The sequence below is a fragment of the Meles meles genome, chromosome 9, assembly GCF_922984935.1.
Source record: "Meles meles chromosome 9, mMelMel3.1 paternal haplotype, whole genome shotgun sequence".
Lineage (NCBI taxonomy): Eukaryota > Metazoa > Chordata > Mammalia > Carnivora > Mustelidae > Meles > Meles meles.
In genome coordinates, this window is record NC_060074.1 from 12,389,381 (window position 1) to 12,408,415 (window position 19,035).

The window sequence follows — 19,035 nt, forward strand, 5'->3', positions numbered from 1 at the left end:
GCAGATCTTCCCTGAGTGGGTCACTTCACAAAGAAGATTGGACACCAGAGTTAGAAAATCTAAAGAATTTAGGGAGACAGAAAGATTATGGGCAATTTTAAGATTCCATTTCATAGAGATCATGAATTTATAGTCATTAAAATTATGGGGAAGGAATAGATATGCCTTGATCTGGAAGGATGTTCACATGTTGATAAGTGAAAAAACCAGTTTAAAAACTCTTATGTACAGTGTTTCTTATGTTTAAATCTTGAATCATTTCTTCTGTTTCTTCCTCAAGAGCTTTGGTGTGTTTATGTATATGTAGGAAAGACTCGTTAAATATTTGTTATATTAACTAGAGGCAAATAAAATAACTAAGGGACAGGAAGGATTGGGATGACAGTGCTTAGTTAAAATAGGTATGCTTTTCCTTCTCTCACTTTTTCTTTAAGATTTTATTTATTTATTTGACAGAGAAAGACACAGTGAGAGAGGGAACACAAGGGGGGGGGGAGCGGGAGAGGGAGAAGCAGGCTTCCTGCTGTGCAGGCAGCTTGATCCCAGGACCCTGGAATCATGACCTGACACTAAGGCAGGCGCCTAATGATTGAGCCACCTGGGCGCCCCGCCTCTCGCTGTTTTGACCATCTTTCTTTTATTTACCAAAAAACACAGTTTGGGTGCACACACGTCTGTCTTTGTCATTTTTCATGTCAATACAGTATGCATAAAATATTTTACATTGTCTTCTAGAGTAATCATAACATGCTTTTAGGACATCTAAGACAAATGCTTAGCTTGAAAGTATTTTTACTTTCTAAAATGGTATTTATGATTATGGCTGAATGAAATTGTTTACTATGTTTGGAGAGAGCATCAAAGTACACACTGAGAAATCAATTCTAAAAGTTTAATCTTCTTTTCCTTCTTCATAGGGCTTACTCTACTAGAGGCAAGATGGCTGAACTCAATACGCATGTGAATGTCAAGGAAAAGGTATGATATAATTACATACTCCAAAGTGGATAGTCTCTAACTAGTAAAAAAAAATTCAGTTACAGTGGAAGAAGGGAAAAGTGGTTTTGGGGTAGACGTAGTAGGTTTGACACACGAGAAAACCACTCAACGGAAAGAATCATGAGGAGCATTCGCTGAATGTGTGTTAAGCATATTATTTTCATTTTCTCACTTAAGCTTGACCATAACCCCATGAAGTTAATTGTATTGTTAGTCTCATTTTACTGAGGGGAGAACTGAGACACTGAAAAGTTACGCAATTAGCCTAAATTTACATAGCTAGTAAGCTCCAGAGCTGGGATTTGAACCCAGGCAGTACCATTCTACAACTCACAGTCTTCACCACCATGCTGGGTTACAGCTGAGGGCTAGGGTATTGGGTTACACCTCCAGAGATGGTCTCACAGAGAGATGGCCACACCATTACCTAGTGGTCTTGCTGGATAACCTGTAACGTTTCTTTCAACGCAGAGGGTTCATGACTCTGAATATCCTCCCTTCTCATTATTTGTTGGGGGCTGATTACACTTCAAAGCCCTTCTTCTTTTTTTTTTTTTTTAATATTTTATTTATTTGACAGAGAGAGACACAGTGAGAGAGGGAACACAAGCTGGGGGAGTAGAGGAGGGAGAAGCAGGCTTTCTGCTGAGCAGGGAGCCCAGGACTATGGGATCATGACCTGAGCCAAAGGCAGATGCTTAATCAATAAGCCACCCAGGCGCCCCACTTCAAAGCCCTTCTAAGTCTTCTCCTCCTCTGCGAAGTTTCCTCCCGTTAGGGTCAAAACCCCTCACTTCTTATATATACAACCTTGCACTATTAGCTCCTAATGATCATAAACCACAGACCATATGAGACCATGGAGATCAATTCGTCCAAGCCTTTCATCTGGCACCGTGGAGACGGAGGCCCTACTAGAGATTTGTCCACGGTTGTAGGACATGGACAATTTCCCCACCTTCCACACGGCCACCTCCCACCTTCCCTAGACTATAAACGACTTGAGGGCCGAGTTTGTTTTTAATGTCTTTGTGTGGTCGCGGCACCTACAACAGAGAGTGAGCGATGGGAGAGTGACATTTGTGGAGTCCCACCTTTTTTCTTTTCTTTGGCCAAGATGTGTTGGCCTCCTCCTGTGCGCCCAGCAGCATTCTAGATGCTGGGAATATGGAGCTGAACAGGTAGATGAGGTTCCTGCTGCCACGGAGCTTGCTGTTCAGGGCAGGGGAACGGAGAGTCCATACGGAGACTGCATAAATACACACAGTCATTGCAGATAGTGGCCCGGTATGGGTGGCTCCGGGAGGGGGTGCTTTCGGTGGGGCTGCTGGGCGCAGCCGTCTCAGAAGAGGTGACACTCCAGAGGAAGACAACAGGAAAGAAACACCCTGCAAAGAGCCAAGAGCAGAACAGTCCGGATAGAAAAGCAAAAGCCGGGGGTGGGGGGTGGGGCGCGGTAATTTAACGTGTTTGGAGATCACGTGGTCAGTGTTGCGAGAGTGCAGTGAGCAGAGAGGGATGGTAAGGGGAGGTGAGGTCAGCGAGCACGGCGGGAGTTGGTGTTGGTCGAATATTCACTCTTTGCCTGCGTTCTTGGACCTCCACGGGATCCGTGGGTGGAATCCAGAATTCCACAGGCTTGCATGAAAAAAAACATACATTTTCGTCTCCACTCACATCCAGATGAAATTTAGCATCGCCTTCAGTCCTGAACGCGAGCGGAGAAAAAAGCCCACGGTTGTAGCAGGAGAACCTGTGACTTTCACAACTAGAAGTCACAGATGCCTCAAATCAAATTACAGTTGCCACAGATCTCCTGAAATGCGGTTTGTTTTTCGATACTTCAGAATGACTGTAGTTACAGGAACTGCCCCTCCGTCACCTTATTTTTTTTTTTAAGGTTTTATTTATTTGACAGAGATCACAAGTAGAGAGGCAGGCAGGGGGGTGGGGAGGCAGGCTCCCCGCTGAGCAGAGAGCCCTATGTGGGGCTTGATCCCAGGACCCTGAGATCATGACCTGAGCTGAAGGCAGAGGCTTAACCCACTGAGCCACTCAAGTGCCCCCCTCCATCACCTTATTTGCTGTTAATAGAGGAGCCCAGATAATCCCATGGCATAGTCTTTTGTTCCAACTTTATTTCAGTATGAATGGTGGTTTCCTTTCTAATCATATGTATTTTATTTAAAACATTCTAAGAATGACCTCGTAAGCTTCACCAGACTGCCAAAGAGGGTCTGTGCCCCAAAAGGTTTAGAATCTGAGATATGAGCCAGGGAGGAGTTTCCTCACAGGGCAGAAGTTGCTGCTGAAAGGTTTCAAGCAGGAGCAGGACTTGTGAGGTATTTTTTTTAGAGCTCGCCCTGGCTCCTGGCTGTGCTACCCGTTTTGTAGATCTTCATATTAAATAACATTCTGAGGACACGGAGGCTTAAGGTACAGTGACTTAGTCAAAGTCAGACTCTCAGGAAATGTGGAGGGGCAGGGTTGCACACCCACCTGTGTCTGCTTGTAAAGCCTGGCCCCTTTCTACTACACGTCTGCATTCCGGAGCTTTCCACCCAAGTACCCCCAGGGCACAGAAGAACAAACCCGCGAGCCCAGGTTTCTGAGAACGTGGCCAAAACCATTTTCCACAACGTGTAGCGTATTTGGAGTCCTAAGTGTTATCATCGAAATTGATGCAAATTTGATAGTCGTTGTATTGTGTAACATATTCCATATATCATTTGCATACAAAGTTGTTTTTACTTACTGAGCATTGAGCAAAGAAGAGCAAAATGATGTGCCCCTTTTATATGGGGGCTTCACATTCTCTCTGACTCCTGGTCACCTCCTTAGGTGAGACCGTGTTTTCCAGTGTGAGAAACTGGTGCTGACCAAAGTTTGGCCCCTTTCCAAATGGCTGTTGATGCATGCATGGGACAGCTCCTAACGTTGGGTTATGGGAAGGAAAAGCACTTTAAAGAATCAGAGTCATAGTAATCGATTCTCTGCAAAGCCTGGCTGGTTGGACAGACCAATATGGTAGGCCCAGCAGAAAGAGTGTCTTATTCAAAACACTGGTGGCACCCAGCCGGTGAGGGGAAGAAGGCTGATCTGTCAGCGCCCAGACCACAGCGTGCAGGGTGCATGCTCCAGGCACTGGCTTAGGCGCCACTTCCATCCACTTGTCAAGATTGATCACTGTCACATACGCACAGGAACATTAACAGTAGAGGGTGTTTTTTCCATTGCCCTTCAGTAGCTCATCAAAGCACTGGCATTGTTTTGAAAGCCGGTGGTGATGTTTAAATTGTAAATATTATCAGTCTGCATGACAGTGAAGGTAGAGCTCCTCTAACTCATTCAGTAAATTCCACCTTCCTACATCAAACAGGTTAATAGATTTCTCGACTCAATAAAATAAATCACGATAAACAACTGAAAATTCCGATCATTTATAATTTCACATTGATTTATTTTAGTACATGTATTTCCTTTACTTATTAGCTTTTATGGCCTTTTTATGATTAGTTTGTTTCTCCATCTGTCACGTGAGCAATGGCATTTTAGTCCTGAGAATTAAGAATAATCACAACTGTTATGTCTTAAATTACCAATTACAAGCTTTTAGAGACATGAGAACGGATCTGTGCAGTATTCTTGTAAACACCTAGCCGAGCACGGTGGGAAATTAATACTTAACAAAAGCCTTGTGATGGAATGAGTTCATCAGTGGATCCTCTGTGAGATGAATCAAGAAGGAACAGGTGCTTTGGTGAGGAAATAATTTCTGTCCTCGGGCAGCTTTGAGTCCAAAGGAGAAGCTAATAACTTAAGGTTTAACATATCTAAGACAACCGAAATTTACAATTGACACTATCTATGGCTGTTTTATTTTAAACTATCTTTATATTAGTGGATTACAGCTGTAGGGATTTAAACTGGAAGTATGGGTGGACTAAAGTTCAGTCGCCTCAGTGTGACATGCGTCCTCCGAGATCTGACCCCGTCTGCCTTTACGTCTTCCTTATCGCCGCTTCCCCACAGGCTCCCTTCAGTGGCACCATCCTGACCTTGAATGTTTCTGCCTGTGGGAGGTGTCCCCCTCAGGAGCCTGGCCCTCATTCACCTGCCTTCGGGAGCTCTTTCCGAGGAATATCCCCCCCGCCACACCCCCCACCTCCTCTTTGCTCCTGCCTCACCTGAATTCTCTTGCCCTCCTGTTCTCCTTTGAGCATGTGCTTTGTGCACCAAAGTTGTCTTCTCCCCATGCGAGGCTCTGTGCTCCTTGGGGACGGGGATTGGGCCTCTCTTACCTTCATGTTATTGGATTTGACACATAGTTGACCCCCAAATACCGTTGGGTAAATGAATGGATAATGAATGAACATGTCTACTTGAGTAGTTAAGTTCTTTAGAGACCACATTTCCCATTCACAATATTTCGCAAAATCTTGAGCCTTCTTGAAAACTGAAATATAGGTTAATGGAATTGTCACCTTATTTTAGTACTCTTTGCTATTAAATAAAGCAAGTTTTAAATCGCTTCTTAAAACAGAAAGTGGGGTTACATAGGTTGACTACTTTGTAGTTCTACAAAAAAAAAAGCAGCATCTTTATAAGATGGTTATCAAATACAGGTGGCCTCAGGAAGGTTTCACCATAGTAAGTGAGGTCCTTTGGTGAGTAAAACTAGTCATATTCTGATGTACAAAAAAAGGGGGGGGTGATGCCCACATCTCCCTTTGTTAAAGAAAGATACCAGAATAAAATCTTCACGCTAATCAGGGACCTTATATTTTGAACATACTCACTTTTTATAACTCTTTTCTAAATGACATCTTTTTAAAGAAGTTCAGTACTAGAAGGGTAGCTGGGTGGCTCAGTCGGTTAAGCGGCAGCCTTCAGCTCAGGTCTTGGTCCCAGGGTCTTGGGATGGAGCCTGAAGTCTTAGGGCTCCCTGCTCAGTGAGGAGTCTGCTTCTCCCTCTCCCTCTGCCCCTCTTCCCACTTGTGCAATCTCTTTTTTTCTCTCTCTCTCAAATAAATAAATAAAATCTATAAAAAATAACAACAACAATAATAATAAGTTCAGTCCTAGAAACTCATGAATGAATTAAGGTTAGGATCTCCGTAGTGACTATTACATTATTTCTCACATGAAACTCTAGATTGTCAAGCTGATTTGTAAAATTTTGTATGTAATTCTCCACTAAGAAAATGATTAGAACTAGCATAGACAAAAGAAAATTTTTAGTCAGATATTGTCTTGCATTATTATATATCAGTTTAAGTAGAATACAATTCAGCAATACAATTTGGTGATGGAAAGCAGAGGGGATCCTTGCTTATAAAGTGGGGTTACAGAATAGTATTTGCCGACTGTCCAGGTATGGACTGATAAGTAATTCCATCAAAGAGTGAACCCTAAGCAACCCGAGGGAACCATGTATACTTGGGAAGTGATCTCCAGTGAGGTAAGTTCATGGAATTTAGAGAGAGAGGCAGAGATTATCGCCCCCCGCCCCCCCAGTTACTAACTAAGCAGTCTGGAACAAGTCACCTAGCTTTTCTGGGCCTCAGTTTCCTAATCTGTAGATTGGACATGGTATTAATAGCACCTAACAGAGTCTGCAAATACAAAAATAAATTGAGCTTCATGAGCTCTTAATTACGTAAACTCTAAAAGATCTGGGGGAAGCTCATCTGTTTATTTTACAATGTAAAAAATGGAAAAGGAGCTCTAGTTTGGAATTCAAAATACAAATTTACATAGAACCGAGATTAGAAAAAAATAAATAAAAAGCCCAAATGAGAAAAAGAACATAAAACTGGACTTGACTTTTCCAAACAAAAATTTTATAGCTATTGCTGAGCCTGGCAAAAAATAAGTGAGGTTGGAAAGCAAAATGATACGGAAATGGGGATAGCTTAGTCTAGAATACCCTTGCCGAGCTGTACCACTTACTGTGAACGGCTTGTAGAGCTGTTAAAGTTATAGAAGTTGGGTTGTAAACAATAATCATATTCATCAAAATGAAGAAGGAAGAATAGAAAAGGAGAGAAGAGCCTGTAGGCCACCATGAGGACCGAGAGGGGTCGTTCCTATGGATGACCAAGCTAAACTGCTGAACCGTAGAGTCTGTCCTCAACAGGTGGCAGGTGTCCCATTTTTTTACTATTTTTTTCTGTAACTATCTTCATCTGTGTTTTACAACGTCCTGAAATATAGTTCCAGTCTTTATGTGCGGTGGAATATGGTCGGAAAACCCCAGGCATCTGATTAAAGAAATTTTAGCAGAATCAGAGCATCTGTAAAATGTTAACCTCATTTAAAAGAGAACTCATTTCGTAGGACGTGGCCAGTTTTAATGATACGTTGTTGTGTATGTTTATTTGTTTAATTCCAGTGTAACACACAGTGTTATATTAGTCTCAGGTGGACGATACATAGTTGTTTTTAAAGACCACATCATGCAAGCTTTGGGGCAAATCTTAATTTCATCATTTTGGAGGGATGTGTAAATCAGCTGAGCCCAGTCCTTGGATACGAACAGCAAAAGCACAGACCACACAAACAGCTTTCGGGTTTCACCGTGGACAGGTTCTTGTCATCGTTTTCTCATAGGAAAGGGTCGTTAAATTTCCCTTTCAAAGAAAGGAGAAACATTGACAATAGTTATTGCCTAATGCTTATGTACAGAACGGCTGTTTTTGTTGCTTGGCAACTAGGAGAGATTTGACAGGGAGGCTAAAGGAACCGAATGAATAGATGGAAATGTCAGCATCAGTTTCAGGGGATAAGAAGAAATTTACTATTGCAGGATTAGCATCACATTGCCTTTCCAAGCGACATGATTGGAATTCACAGTGTTTCTGTTCTGCTTCTCCTGTTCCCCCCTCTTTCCAGCCTTTTGCTGGAGAAGGGGCCCCTTTTGCACTATGGCTGAGAGGTCTGTGTAATGTGTGTAACACAGACAGTTAATGCTAGAGCACACGGGAACATGCCGGAAATGAAAACCTTTGGCAGCAGGGGAACAGTTACCTCTGTTGGCAATCCCTTGGAATTTATGGGCACTTCGCTGATATTCTAGCTGTTTCTCACAATGATCCTTCGTACTATATTATCCCAGTTGATACAGATTTTTAAAAATGACAAGGCTGTGTGGTTTCTTCGCTTCTGACCTTGAGCACTTGCATTGGATTGGATTAGATTAGATTAGATTAGATAGATTCAACACTTAACAGTGTGCGGCTTACCTCATCATTGAAGCCACTCTTTCTTTGTAAGTCCTTCCTCTACAACTTGATTACTTGCTCCTTATAAACACAAATGGACTTTAAATTTAGTTATGTACTCAACAGCTCCCGTAATAGTAATATCATAGACGCTATGTCCCTAAAATACTTGTTTATCAATATTTAGCTAAATAACTGAGCCGAGATTCTGGAACGGTCGTTCTCAGCTCTTAAGAAGAAGGGAGGAAGGAGTGGGCCATGCCTCCCTGGTCTGGGGCAAGCCTTGGAACGTCAGTAGGGAAAGAAAGGAGTAGTTAGAAAAAGCTTATTTGTGTTCGTTTGAGTCCTCCAAGAAGCAGATGCCAGCATGGGATTAGAGGAGCAAGAGATTGCTTGGGGGTCGGGCCAGTGAGGGAAAGCTTATGAAAGAGAAGGGAGAGGCCATGGGAGCAAGCAGGGAGAGGCTACACTTCAGGCCCGTCTGGAGTCTTTGAAAGAAGAGGAAGAAGAAAGGAAAAAGTCTGGGAGGGAGAATCAGAGTTTGGAGTGCGATTTGAAGGACGTTGCCGCTGTTGGGGAGTCCTGGGACCAAACCTGCCTACTGGATGAGCCCCGCATCCCTTAGAATTGAGCTTCCACTACTGCCCGCCACCCCAGGCCCTGGGCTGGGAGCACCCTGTGGGGGCCGTGCTTTGGGTTAGGCTCGGCTTCCCGCAGTGAGAGATTTCTGCAGCATCATGATATTCTAGAGTATAACAACATTTTCTAATAAAAAAGAAAATTGAAATACCTCTTTTGAAATTCAGTCATGCAAGAGAAAAGCATGAGATTTATATGTTCTTTGAAGAGAATTAATAGAAAGTTTGGGAACCATTGTTCATTCGTCAATTAACAGGCCAACTCCAGGATTTACCCTCTCTCAGCCAGCTGAGCCATGCTGCCCCTGGTGTAGGGAGTCTTAACTTCTCTGGCAAATAATAATTTGAGCATCCTATTTTCTATTAAAAATGTACTCTTTCTAATCACATCTAAGGAAAGAAAGCATGTTAATTTTGCTGAAAAACTGTGTATCTTTTGGTAGATACCTCTCTGGCCTTCAGTTCCGTTATCTGTCCAATGAGGGGATTCACACAGAGGCTTTCCAAAATCTTTTCCAGCGCTAATGTTGGATAAATTCATGGTCTTTCCCACCATAGAGGTGTCTTACAAGACTGATAAAGTGGACCATGTCACGGGTCAGAGAGCCTGGAGGCAGTCTTAGCTCTGATAAAAATGAGCTGCCTCGGTTCAAGTGTAGAATATAACCTGTCTGTGCTCAGTTTCTTGGAACATCAAGAAATTTGATTAAACCAGCTCTAAGGTCAATTTATGGTTCACTGGTAGGACATGTCTGATGTCACTCTATCTGCAGGCCCTTCAGAACTCTGCTTCTCATCCTTGAAGGTGACTATCAGTTTAAAAAAAAAAAAAAAGGACTGAAGTGATGATGGGGATCAATTGCATAACCTAAAACTAACATTTTTTCTTTTATTGTGATAAGAACGTTTCACATGAGATTTACCCTCTTTAAGGGCGCAGTGTGTGCTTAACCACAGGCCTGGTGTGGCACAGCACTCCCCTAGAACTTAATCATCTTGCAAAACTGAAAACTTCTACCTATTGAAAAGCAGCTTCCCATTCTCTTTCCCCGCCAGACTCTGGCAAGCGTTGTTCTTACTCCCTGCATCCATAGGAGTTTGACTGTTGATAGAGACCTCATGTGAGTGAAATCGTGCCATATTTGTCCTGTGTCTGCCTTATTGCACTTAGCAGAATGTCCTCAGAGTTCATCCATGTGGTCACATGGGACAGAATTTCCTTCTTTTTTTTTAAGGCTGAAGAGTATTCCATTATATGTACATACCACATTTCTTTTTTTTTTTTTTTTTTAAAGATTTTATTTTATTTTTTTTGACAGATAGAGATCACAAGTAGGGAGAGAGGCAGGCAGAGAGAGAGAGAGGAGGAAGCAGGCTCCCTGCCAAGCAGAGAGCCCGATGCGGGGCTCGATCCCAGGACCCTGGGACCATGACCCGAGCGAAAGGCAGAGGCTTTAACCCACTGAGCCACCCAGGCGCCCCAAATTTTTATTTATTTTTTTAATTTATTTTCAGTGTTCCAGAATGTATTGGTCATGTGCCACACCCAGTGCTCCATGCAATACATGCCCTCCTCCATAATACCCACCACCAGGCTCACCCAACCTCCCACCTCCCGCCCCTCCAGAACCCTCAGTTAGTTCCTCAGAGTCCACAGTCTCTCATGGTTCATCTCCCCCTCCAATTTCCCCCAACTCCCTTCTCCTCTCCATCTCCCCATGTCCTCCGTGTTATTCCTTATGCTCCATACGATAATTGACTCTCTCTGCTTGACTTACTTCACTCAGCATAATCTCTTCCAGTCCCACCCATGTTGCTACAAAAGTTAGGTTTTCATCCTTTCTGATGGAGGCATAATACTCCATCGTGTTTATGGACCACATCTTCTTTATTCATTCGTCTGTTGAAGAGCGTCTTGGTTCTTTCCACATTTTGGTGACTGTGGCCATTGCTGCTATGAACACTGAGATACAGATGGCCCTTCTTTTCACTACATCTGTATCTTTGGGGTAAATACCCAGTAGTGCAATTGCAGGGTCATAGGGAAGCTCTATTCTTAATTTCTTGAGGAATCTCCACAATGTTTTCCGAAGTGGCTGCACCAACTTGCATTCCCACCAACAGTCTAAGAGGGTTCCCCTTTCTCCACATCCTCTCCAACACTTGTTGTTTCCTGTCTTGTTGATTTTGGCCATTCTAACTGGTGTAAGGTGGTATCTCAATGGACTTTTGATTTGAATCTCCCTGATGGCTAAGGATGGTGAACATTTTTTCATGTGTCTTGTAGCCATTTGTATGTCTTCTTTGGAGAAATGATTGTTCATGTCTTCTGCCCATTTTTTGACACAATTATCTGTTTTGCGTGTGTTGAGTTTGAGGAGTTCTCTATAGATCCTGGATATCAGCCCTTTGTCTGTAGTGTCATCTGTGAATATCTTCTCCCATCCGTGGGTTTCCTTTTTGTTTTGTTGACTGTTTCCTTTGTTGTGCAGAAGCTTTTGATCTTGATGTAGTCCCAAAAGTTCATATTCGCTTTTGTTTCCTTTGCCTTTGGACACATATCTTGAAAGAAGTTGCTGTGGCTGATGTTGAAGAGGTTAGTGCCTATGTTCTCCTCTAGGATTCTGATGGATTCCTGTCTCACGTTGAGGTCTTTTATCCATTTTGAGTTTATCTTTGTGTATGGTGTAAGAGAATGGTCGAGTTTCATTCTTCTACACATAGTTGTCCAATTTTTCCAGCACCATTTATTGAAGAGACTCTTTTTTCCACTGTATATTTTTCCTGCTTTGTTGAAGATTAGTTGACGTTGAGGGTCCATATCTGGGCTATCTACTCTGTTCCACCAGTCTACGTGTCTGTTTTTGTGCCAGTACCATGAAGTCTTGGTGATCACAGCTTTGTAGTAAAGCTTGAAGTCAGGCAACGTGATGACCCCAGTTTTGTTTTTCTTTTTCAACATTTCCTTAGCAATTCGGGGTCTCTTCTAATTCCATACAAATTTTAGTATTGTTTGCTCCAGCTCCTTGAAAAATGCCGGTGGAATTTTGGTTGGAATGGCACTGAAAGTATAGATTGCTCTAGGCAATATGGACATTTTAATAACATTTATTCTACTGATCCATGAGCATGGAATGGTCTTCCATCTTTTCGTGTCTTTTTCAGTTTCTTTCATGAATGTTCTGTAGTTCCTTGAGTGCAGATCCTTTACTTCTTTGGTTAGGTTTATTCCGGTATCTTATGGTTCTTGGTGCTATAGTAAATGGAATCGATTCTCTAATTTCCCTTTCTCATACCGCATTTCTTTACTCACTTCTCCATCAATGGGCATTTGTTAATGTTTGACTTTTTTATTGGCTGAAATTATAATTTTAGTTCTTCGACTGAGACGGAATGTACAAATGAGCTTTAATTCTCTTTTTGCTGCCTTTAGAGGAAAAGCAACCTAACTCATAAAATCATCAGGAAAACAAGTCATGATCAGTCGGATGATAATTTTTACTGATGTTTAAACCAGCATGCCTATTTTGAATTGGTCAAGCCTGTAGGAATTAAAACATAATATGTAGGTGAAAACAAACACACTTCCCCCAAAGCGAGTGTTCCTGGGTTCCATGGCATTTAGACAGTCTCCTTATTTCACACACAGTGAAAAAATATCCAAGGTTGAAATAATTTAGAGATTAACTTAACTCCTTTATTCTGGTATTGGCTAACAGGTAATTAACTTCTTTATTCTGGTATTGATTAAATGGTAATCGTGGCTTATATCTTCCTGGTACTCTTTGTCTGAAAAGTTCTGTGAATGAGCAGCAGAAAAAAAAAACAAAACACAGTGAGAGTGGATGTCGGTAATTATCTTTTCCCCCCAAAGTGGAGACCTCAAATTCCAAAGAAAAGGGGGAAATATTCTAAATCAGAAGCAGAAGATCAATTAAAAGCATCTTACTTTTCTATTCTGATTAACATCTCAAAAACAAAATCCATTGTAAAAATAACATTGCCTTTTTTTTTTCATTTATTTTTTCAGTGTAACAGTATTCATTCTTTTTGCACAACACCCAGTGCTCCATGCAAAACGTGCCCTCCCCATTACCCACCACCTGTTCCCCCAACCTCCCACCCCTGACCCTTCAAAACCCTCAGGTTGCCCCAACCTCCCACCCCTGACCCTTCAAAACCCTCAGGTTGTTTTTCAGAGTACTTAGTCTCTTATGGTTCGCCTCTCCTCCCCAATGTCCATAGCCCGCTCCCCCTCTCCCAATCCCACCTCCCCCCAGCAACCCCCAGTTTGTTTTGTGAGATTAAGAGTCATTTATGGTTTGTCTCCCTCCCAATCCCATCTTGTTTCATTTACTCTTCTCCTATCCCCCTACCCCCCCATGTTGCTTCTCCATGTCCTCATATCAGGGAGATCATATGATAGTTGTCTTTCTCCGATTGACTTATTTCACTAAGCATGATACGCTCTAGTTCCATCCACGTCGTCGCAAATGGCAAGATTTCATTTCTTTTGATGGCTGCATAGTATTCCATTGTGTATATATACCACATCTTCTTTCTCCATTCATCTGTTGATGGACATCTAGGTTCTTTCCATAGTCTGGCTATTGTAGACATTGCTGCTATAAACATTCGGGTACACGTGCCCCTTCGGATCACTATGTTTGTATCTTTAGGGTAAATACCCAGTAGTGCAATTGCTGGGTCATAGGGTAGTTCTATTTTCAACATTTTGAGGAACCTCCATGCTGTTTTCCAGAGTGGTTGCACCAGCTTGCATTCCCACCAACAGTGGAGGAGGGTTCCCCTTTCTCCACATCCTCGCCAGCATCTGTCATTTCCTGACTTGTTAATTTTAGCCATTCTGACTGGTGTGAGGTGATATCTCATTGTGGTTTTGATTTGTATTTCCCTGATGCCGAGTGACGTGGAGCACTTTTTCATGTGTCTGTTGGCCATCTGGATGTCTTCTTTACAGAAATGTCTGTTCATGTCCTCTGCCCATTTCTTGATTGGATTGTTTGTTCTTTGGGTGTTGAGTTTGCTAAGTTCCTTATAGATTTTGGATACTAGCCCTTTATCTGATATGTCGTTTGCAAATATCTTCTCCCATTCTGTCAGTTGTCTTTTGGTTTTGTTAACTGTTTCCTTTGCTGTGCAAAAGCTTTTGATCTTGATGAAATCCTAATAGTTCATTTTTGCCCTTGCTTCCCTTGCCTTTGCCATTGTTCCTAGGAAGATGTTGCTACGGCTGAGGTCGAAGAGGTTGCTGCCTGCATTCTCCTCAAGGATTTTGATGGATTCCTTTCTCACACTGAGGTCCTTCATCCATTTGGAGTCTATTTTCGTGTGTGGTGTAAGGAAGTGGTCCAATTTCATTTTTCTGCATGTGGCTGTCCAATTTTCCCAGCACCATTTATTGAAGAGGCTGTCTTTTTTCCATTGAACATTCTTTCCTGCTTTGTCGAAGATTAGTTGACCATAGAGTTGAGGGTCGATTTCTGGGCTCTCTATTCTGTTCCACTGATCTATGTGTCTGTTTTTGTGCCAGTACCATGCTGTCTTGATGATGACAGCTTTGTAATAGAGCTTGAAGTCCGGAATTGTGATGCCACCAACTTTGGCTTTGTTCTTCAATATTCCTTTGGCTATTCGAGGTCTTTTCTGGTTCCATATAAATTTTAGGATTATTTGTTCCATTTCTTTGAAAAAAATGGATGGTATTTTGATAGGGATTGCATTAAATGTGTAGATTGCTTTAGGTAGCATAGACATTTTCACAATATTTATTCTTCCAATCCAGGAGCATGGAACATTTTTCCATTTCTTTGTGTCTTCCTCAATTTCTTTCATGAGTACTTTATAATTTTCTGTGTATAGATTCTTAGTCTCTTTGGTTAGGTTTATTCCTAGGTATCTTATAGTTTTGGGTACAATTGTAAATGGGATTGACTCCTTAATTTCTCTTTCTTCAGTCTTGTTGTTGGTGTACAGAAATGCAACTGATTTCTGTGCATTGATTTTATATCCTGACACTTTACTGAATTCCTGAACAAGTTCTAGCAGTTTTGGAGTGGAGTCTTTTGGGTTTTCCACATATAGTATCATATCATCTGCGAAGAGTGATAGTTTGACTTCTTCTTTACCAATTTGGATGCCTTTAATTTCTTTTTGTTGTCTGATTGCTGAGGCTAGGACTTCTAGTACTATGTTGAATAGCAGTGGTGATAATGGACATCCCTGCCGTGTTCCTGACCTTAACGGAAAAGCTTTCAGTTTTTCTCCATTGAGAATGATATTTGCGGTGGGTTTTTCATAGATGGCTTTGATAATATTGAGGTATGTGCCCTCTATCCCCACACTTTGAAGAGTTTTGATCAGGAAGGGATGCTGTATTTTGTCAAATGCTTTTTCAGCATCTATTGAGAGTATCATATGGTTCTTGTTCTTTCTTTTATTAATGTGTTCTATCACATTGATTGATTTGCGGATGTTGAACCAACCCTGCAGCCCTGGAATAAATCCCACTTGATCGTGGTGAATAATCCTTTTAATGTACTGTTGAATCCTATTGGCTAGTATTTTGGCGAGAATTTTTGCGTCTGTGTTCATCAAGGATATTGGTCTGTAGTTCTCTTTTTTGGTGGGATCCTTGTCTGGTTTTGGGATCAAGGTGATGCTGGCCTCATAAAATGAGTTTGGAAGTTTTCCTTCCGTTTCTATTTTTTGGAACAGTTTCAAGAGAATAGGAATTAGTTCTTCTTTAAATGTTTGGTAGAATTCCCCTGGGAAGCCGTCTGGCCCTGGGCTTTTGTTTGTTTGGAGATTTTTGATGACTGTTTCAATCTCCTTACTGGTTATGGGCCTGTTCAGGTTTTCTATTTCTTCCTGGTTCAGTTGTGGTAGTTTATATGTCTCTAGGAATGCATCCATTTCTTCCAGATTGTCCAATTTGTTGGCGTAGAGTTGCTCATAGTATGTTCTTATAATTGTCTGTATTTCTTTGGTGTTAGTTGTGATCTCTCCTCTTTCATTCATTATTTTATTGATTTGGGTCCTTTCTCTTTTCTTTTTGATGAGTCTGGCCAGGGGTTTATCAATCTTATTGATTCTTTCAAAGAACCAGCTCCTAGTTTCATTGATTTTTTCTATTGTTTTTTTGGTTTCTGTTTCATTGATTTCTGCTCTGATCTTTATGATTTCTCTTCTCCTGCTGTGTTTAGGGTTTCTTTCTTGTTCTTTCTCCAGCTCCTTTACGTGTAGGGTTAGGTTGTGTACTTGAGACCTTTCTTGTTTCTTGAGAAAGGCTTGTGCCGCTATATATTTTCCTCTCAGGACTGCCTTTGCTGTGTCCCACAGATTTTGAACTGTTGTGTTTTCATTATCATTTGTTTCCATGAATTTTTTCAATTCTTCTTTAATTTCCTGGTTGACCCATTCATTCTTTAGAAGGATGCTGTTTAGTCTCCATGTATTTGGGTTCTTTCCAGCTTTCCTCTTGTGATTGAGTTCTAGCTTCAGAGCATTGTGGTCTGAAAATATGCAGGGAATGATCCTAATCTTTTGATACCGGTTGAGACCTGATTTGTGACCCAGGATGTGATCTATTCTGGAGAAGGTTCCATGTGCACTAGAGAAGAATGTGTATTCTGTTGCTTTGGGATGAAATGTTCTGAATAGATCTGTGATGTCCATCTGGTCCAGTGTGTCATTTAAGGCCTTTATTTCCTTGTTGATCTTTTGCTTGGATGATCTGTCCATTTCAGTGAGGGGAGTGTTAAAGTCCCCTACTATTATTGTATTATTATTGATGTGTTTCTTTGATTTTGTTATTAATTGGTTGATATAGTTGGCTGCTCCCACGTTAGGGGCATAGATATTTAAAATTGTTAGATCTTCTTGTTGGACAGACCCTTTGAGTAGGATATAGTGTCCTTCCTCATCTCTTATTATAGTCTTTGGCTTAAAATCTAATTGATCTGATATAAGGATTGCCACCCCAGCTTTCTTCTGATGCCCATTAGCATGGTAAATTGTTTTCCACCCCCTCACTTTAAATCTGGAGGTGTCTTCGCGTCTAAAATGAGTTTCTTGTAGGCAACATACTGATGGGTTTTGTTTTTTTATCCATTCTGATACCCTGTGTCTTTTGATTGGGCATTTAGTCCATTAACATTCAGGGTAACTATTGAGAGAGATGAATTTAGTGCCATTATTAGCCTGTAAGGTGACTGTTACTGTATATTGTCTCTGTACCTTTCTGATCTACTACTTTTAGGCTCTCTCTTTGCTTAGAGGACCCCTTTCAATATTTCCTGTAGAGCTGGTTTGGTGTTTGCAAATTCTTTCAGTTTTTGTTTGTCCTGGAAGCTTTTGATCTCTCCTTCTATTTTCAATGATAGCCTAGCTGGATAGAGTATTCTTGGCTGCATGTTTTTCTCGTTGAGTGCTCTGAATATATCATGCCAGCTCTTTCTGGCCTGCCAGGTCTCTGTGGATAAGTCTGCCGCCAATCTAATATTTTTACCATTGTATGTTACAGACTTCTTTTCTCGGGCTGCTTTCAGGATTTTCTCTTTGTCACTAAGACTTGTAAATTTTACTATTAGGTGACGGGGTGTGGACCTATTCTTGTTGACTTTGAGGGAGGTTCTCTGCATCTCCTGGATTTTGATGCTTGTTCCCTTTGCCATATTAGGGAAATTCTCTCCAATGATTCTCTCCAATAGACCCTCTGCTCCCCTCTCTGTTTCTTCTTCTTCTGGAATCCCAATTATTCTAATGTTGTTTCGTCTTATGGTGTCACTTATCTCCCGAATTCTCCCCTCATGGTCCAGTAGCTGTTTGTCCCTCTTTTGCTCGGCTTCCTTATTCTCTGTCATTTGGTCTTCTATATCACTAATTCTTTCTTCTGCCTCATTTATCCTAGCAGTGAGAGCCTCCATTTTTGATTGCACCTCATTAATAGCTTTTTTGATTTCAACTTGGTTAGATTTTAGTTCTTTAATTTCTCCAGAAAGGGCTTTAATATCTCCAGAGAGGGTTTCTCTAATATCTTCCATGCCTTTTTCGAGCCCGGCTAGAATGTTCAGAATCGTCATTCTGAACTCTTGATCTGACATATTACCCATGTCTGTGTTGATTAGGTCCCTAGCCTTCGGTACTGTCTCTTGTTCTTTTGTTTGTGGTGATTTTTTCCGCCTTGTCATTTTGTCCAGATAAGAGAATATGAAGGAGCAAATAAACTACTAAAAGGGTGGCAAAGACCCCGGAAAAATGCACTGTAACCAAATCAGAAGAGACCCCAAATTGTGGGGGGGGAGAAAGGGGATAAAAACAGCTTCTGAAAAAAAAAGAAAATTAAAAAAAAAAGAAAGAAAAAAATTTAAAAAATAAAACAAATAAAAAATATAAAAAAGAAAGAAAAAATATATATATTTAGATGAACTAGTCAAAAAATGTTAAAAAAAGAAAAGGGTAAAAGTTTAAAAAAAAATTTAGCAGAAGAAGAAAAAAGAAAAAAGAAAAAAAAATTGAAGTAGCCGCAAGACTAAAGAATCATGGGGAGAAAGCCATGAGTTCCGTGCTTTGCTTTCTCCTCCTCTGGAATTGCTCTGCTGTCTTAGGAATTGAATCTGCTTTCTCCTTGATAGATGAACTTCGTCCTGGCTGGATATTTTGTTGATCTTCTGGGGGAGGGGCCTGTTGTAGTGACTCTCAAGTGTCTTTGCCCGAGGCGGGATTGCACCGCCCTTACCGGCGGCCGGACTAAGTAATCGGCTCGGGTTCGCTTTTGGGAGCTTCTGTTCCCTGAACGCTTTCCGTAGAGTTCCGGAGGACGGGAATGAAAATGGTGGCCTCCCAGTCTCCAGCCCGGAGGAGCCGAGAGCCTGGGGCCCCACTCCTCATTGCGCCCCCAGAGGACAGCACCCAATCACTCCCGTATCCCCAGCCTCTAGCCGCGCTCCGAGCTCACCCAGCCCGCGACCAGTTCAAGGTAACCCCGAGCTGAGAGTTCAGTCCTCGGCTCTGTCTCTCCAGCCGGCTTCTTCGTTCTAATACCTGCGAGCTCTCCGACACTCCGACATCCCCGATCCTTCTGTGACCCTGCGGGGCCTGGGGCCACGCTGGCCCCGCGTGGGCTTCACCCCGGTTTAGCCCCTGGAGCAATG

At 41.8% G+C, this 19,035-nt stretch overlaps 1 protein-coding gene across 10 annotated transcripts in view; it reads left to right on the plus strand.

Moving 5' to 3' along the window:
- SPATS2L (spermatogenesis associated serine rich 2 like) overlaps positions 1-19,035 on the plus strand; it is a 173,449-nt gene that overhangs the window by 79,566 nt on the left and 74,848 nt on the right. For 8 of the 10 annotated variants that reach the window (XM_046018621.1, XM_046018624.1, XM_046018629.1 and 5 more), the window contains one exon: positions 918-978. The exons of the other annotated variants lie outside the window; for them this stretch is intronic. In XM_046018621.1, coding sequence (XP_045874577.1) covers positions 940-978 — 39 coding nt within the window. In that variant the 5' untranslated portion in view covers positions 918-939. The remainder of the gene's footprint in view (positions 1-917; positions 979-19,035) is intronic. 10 annotated transcript variants of the gene reach the window in all.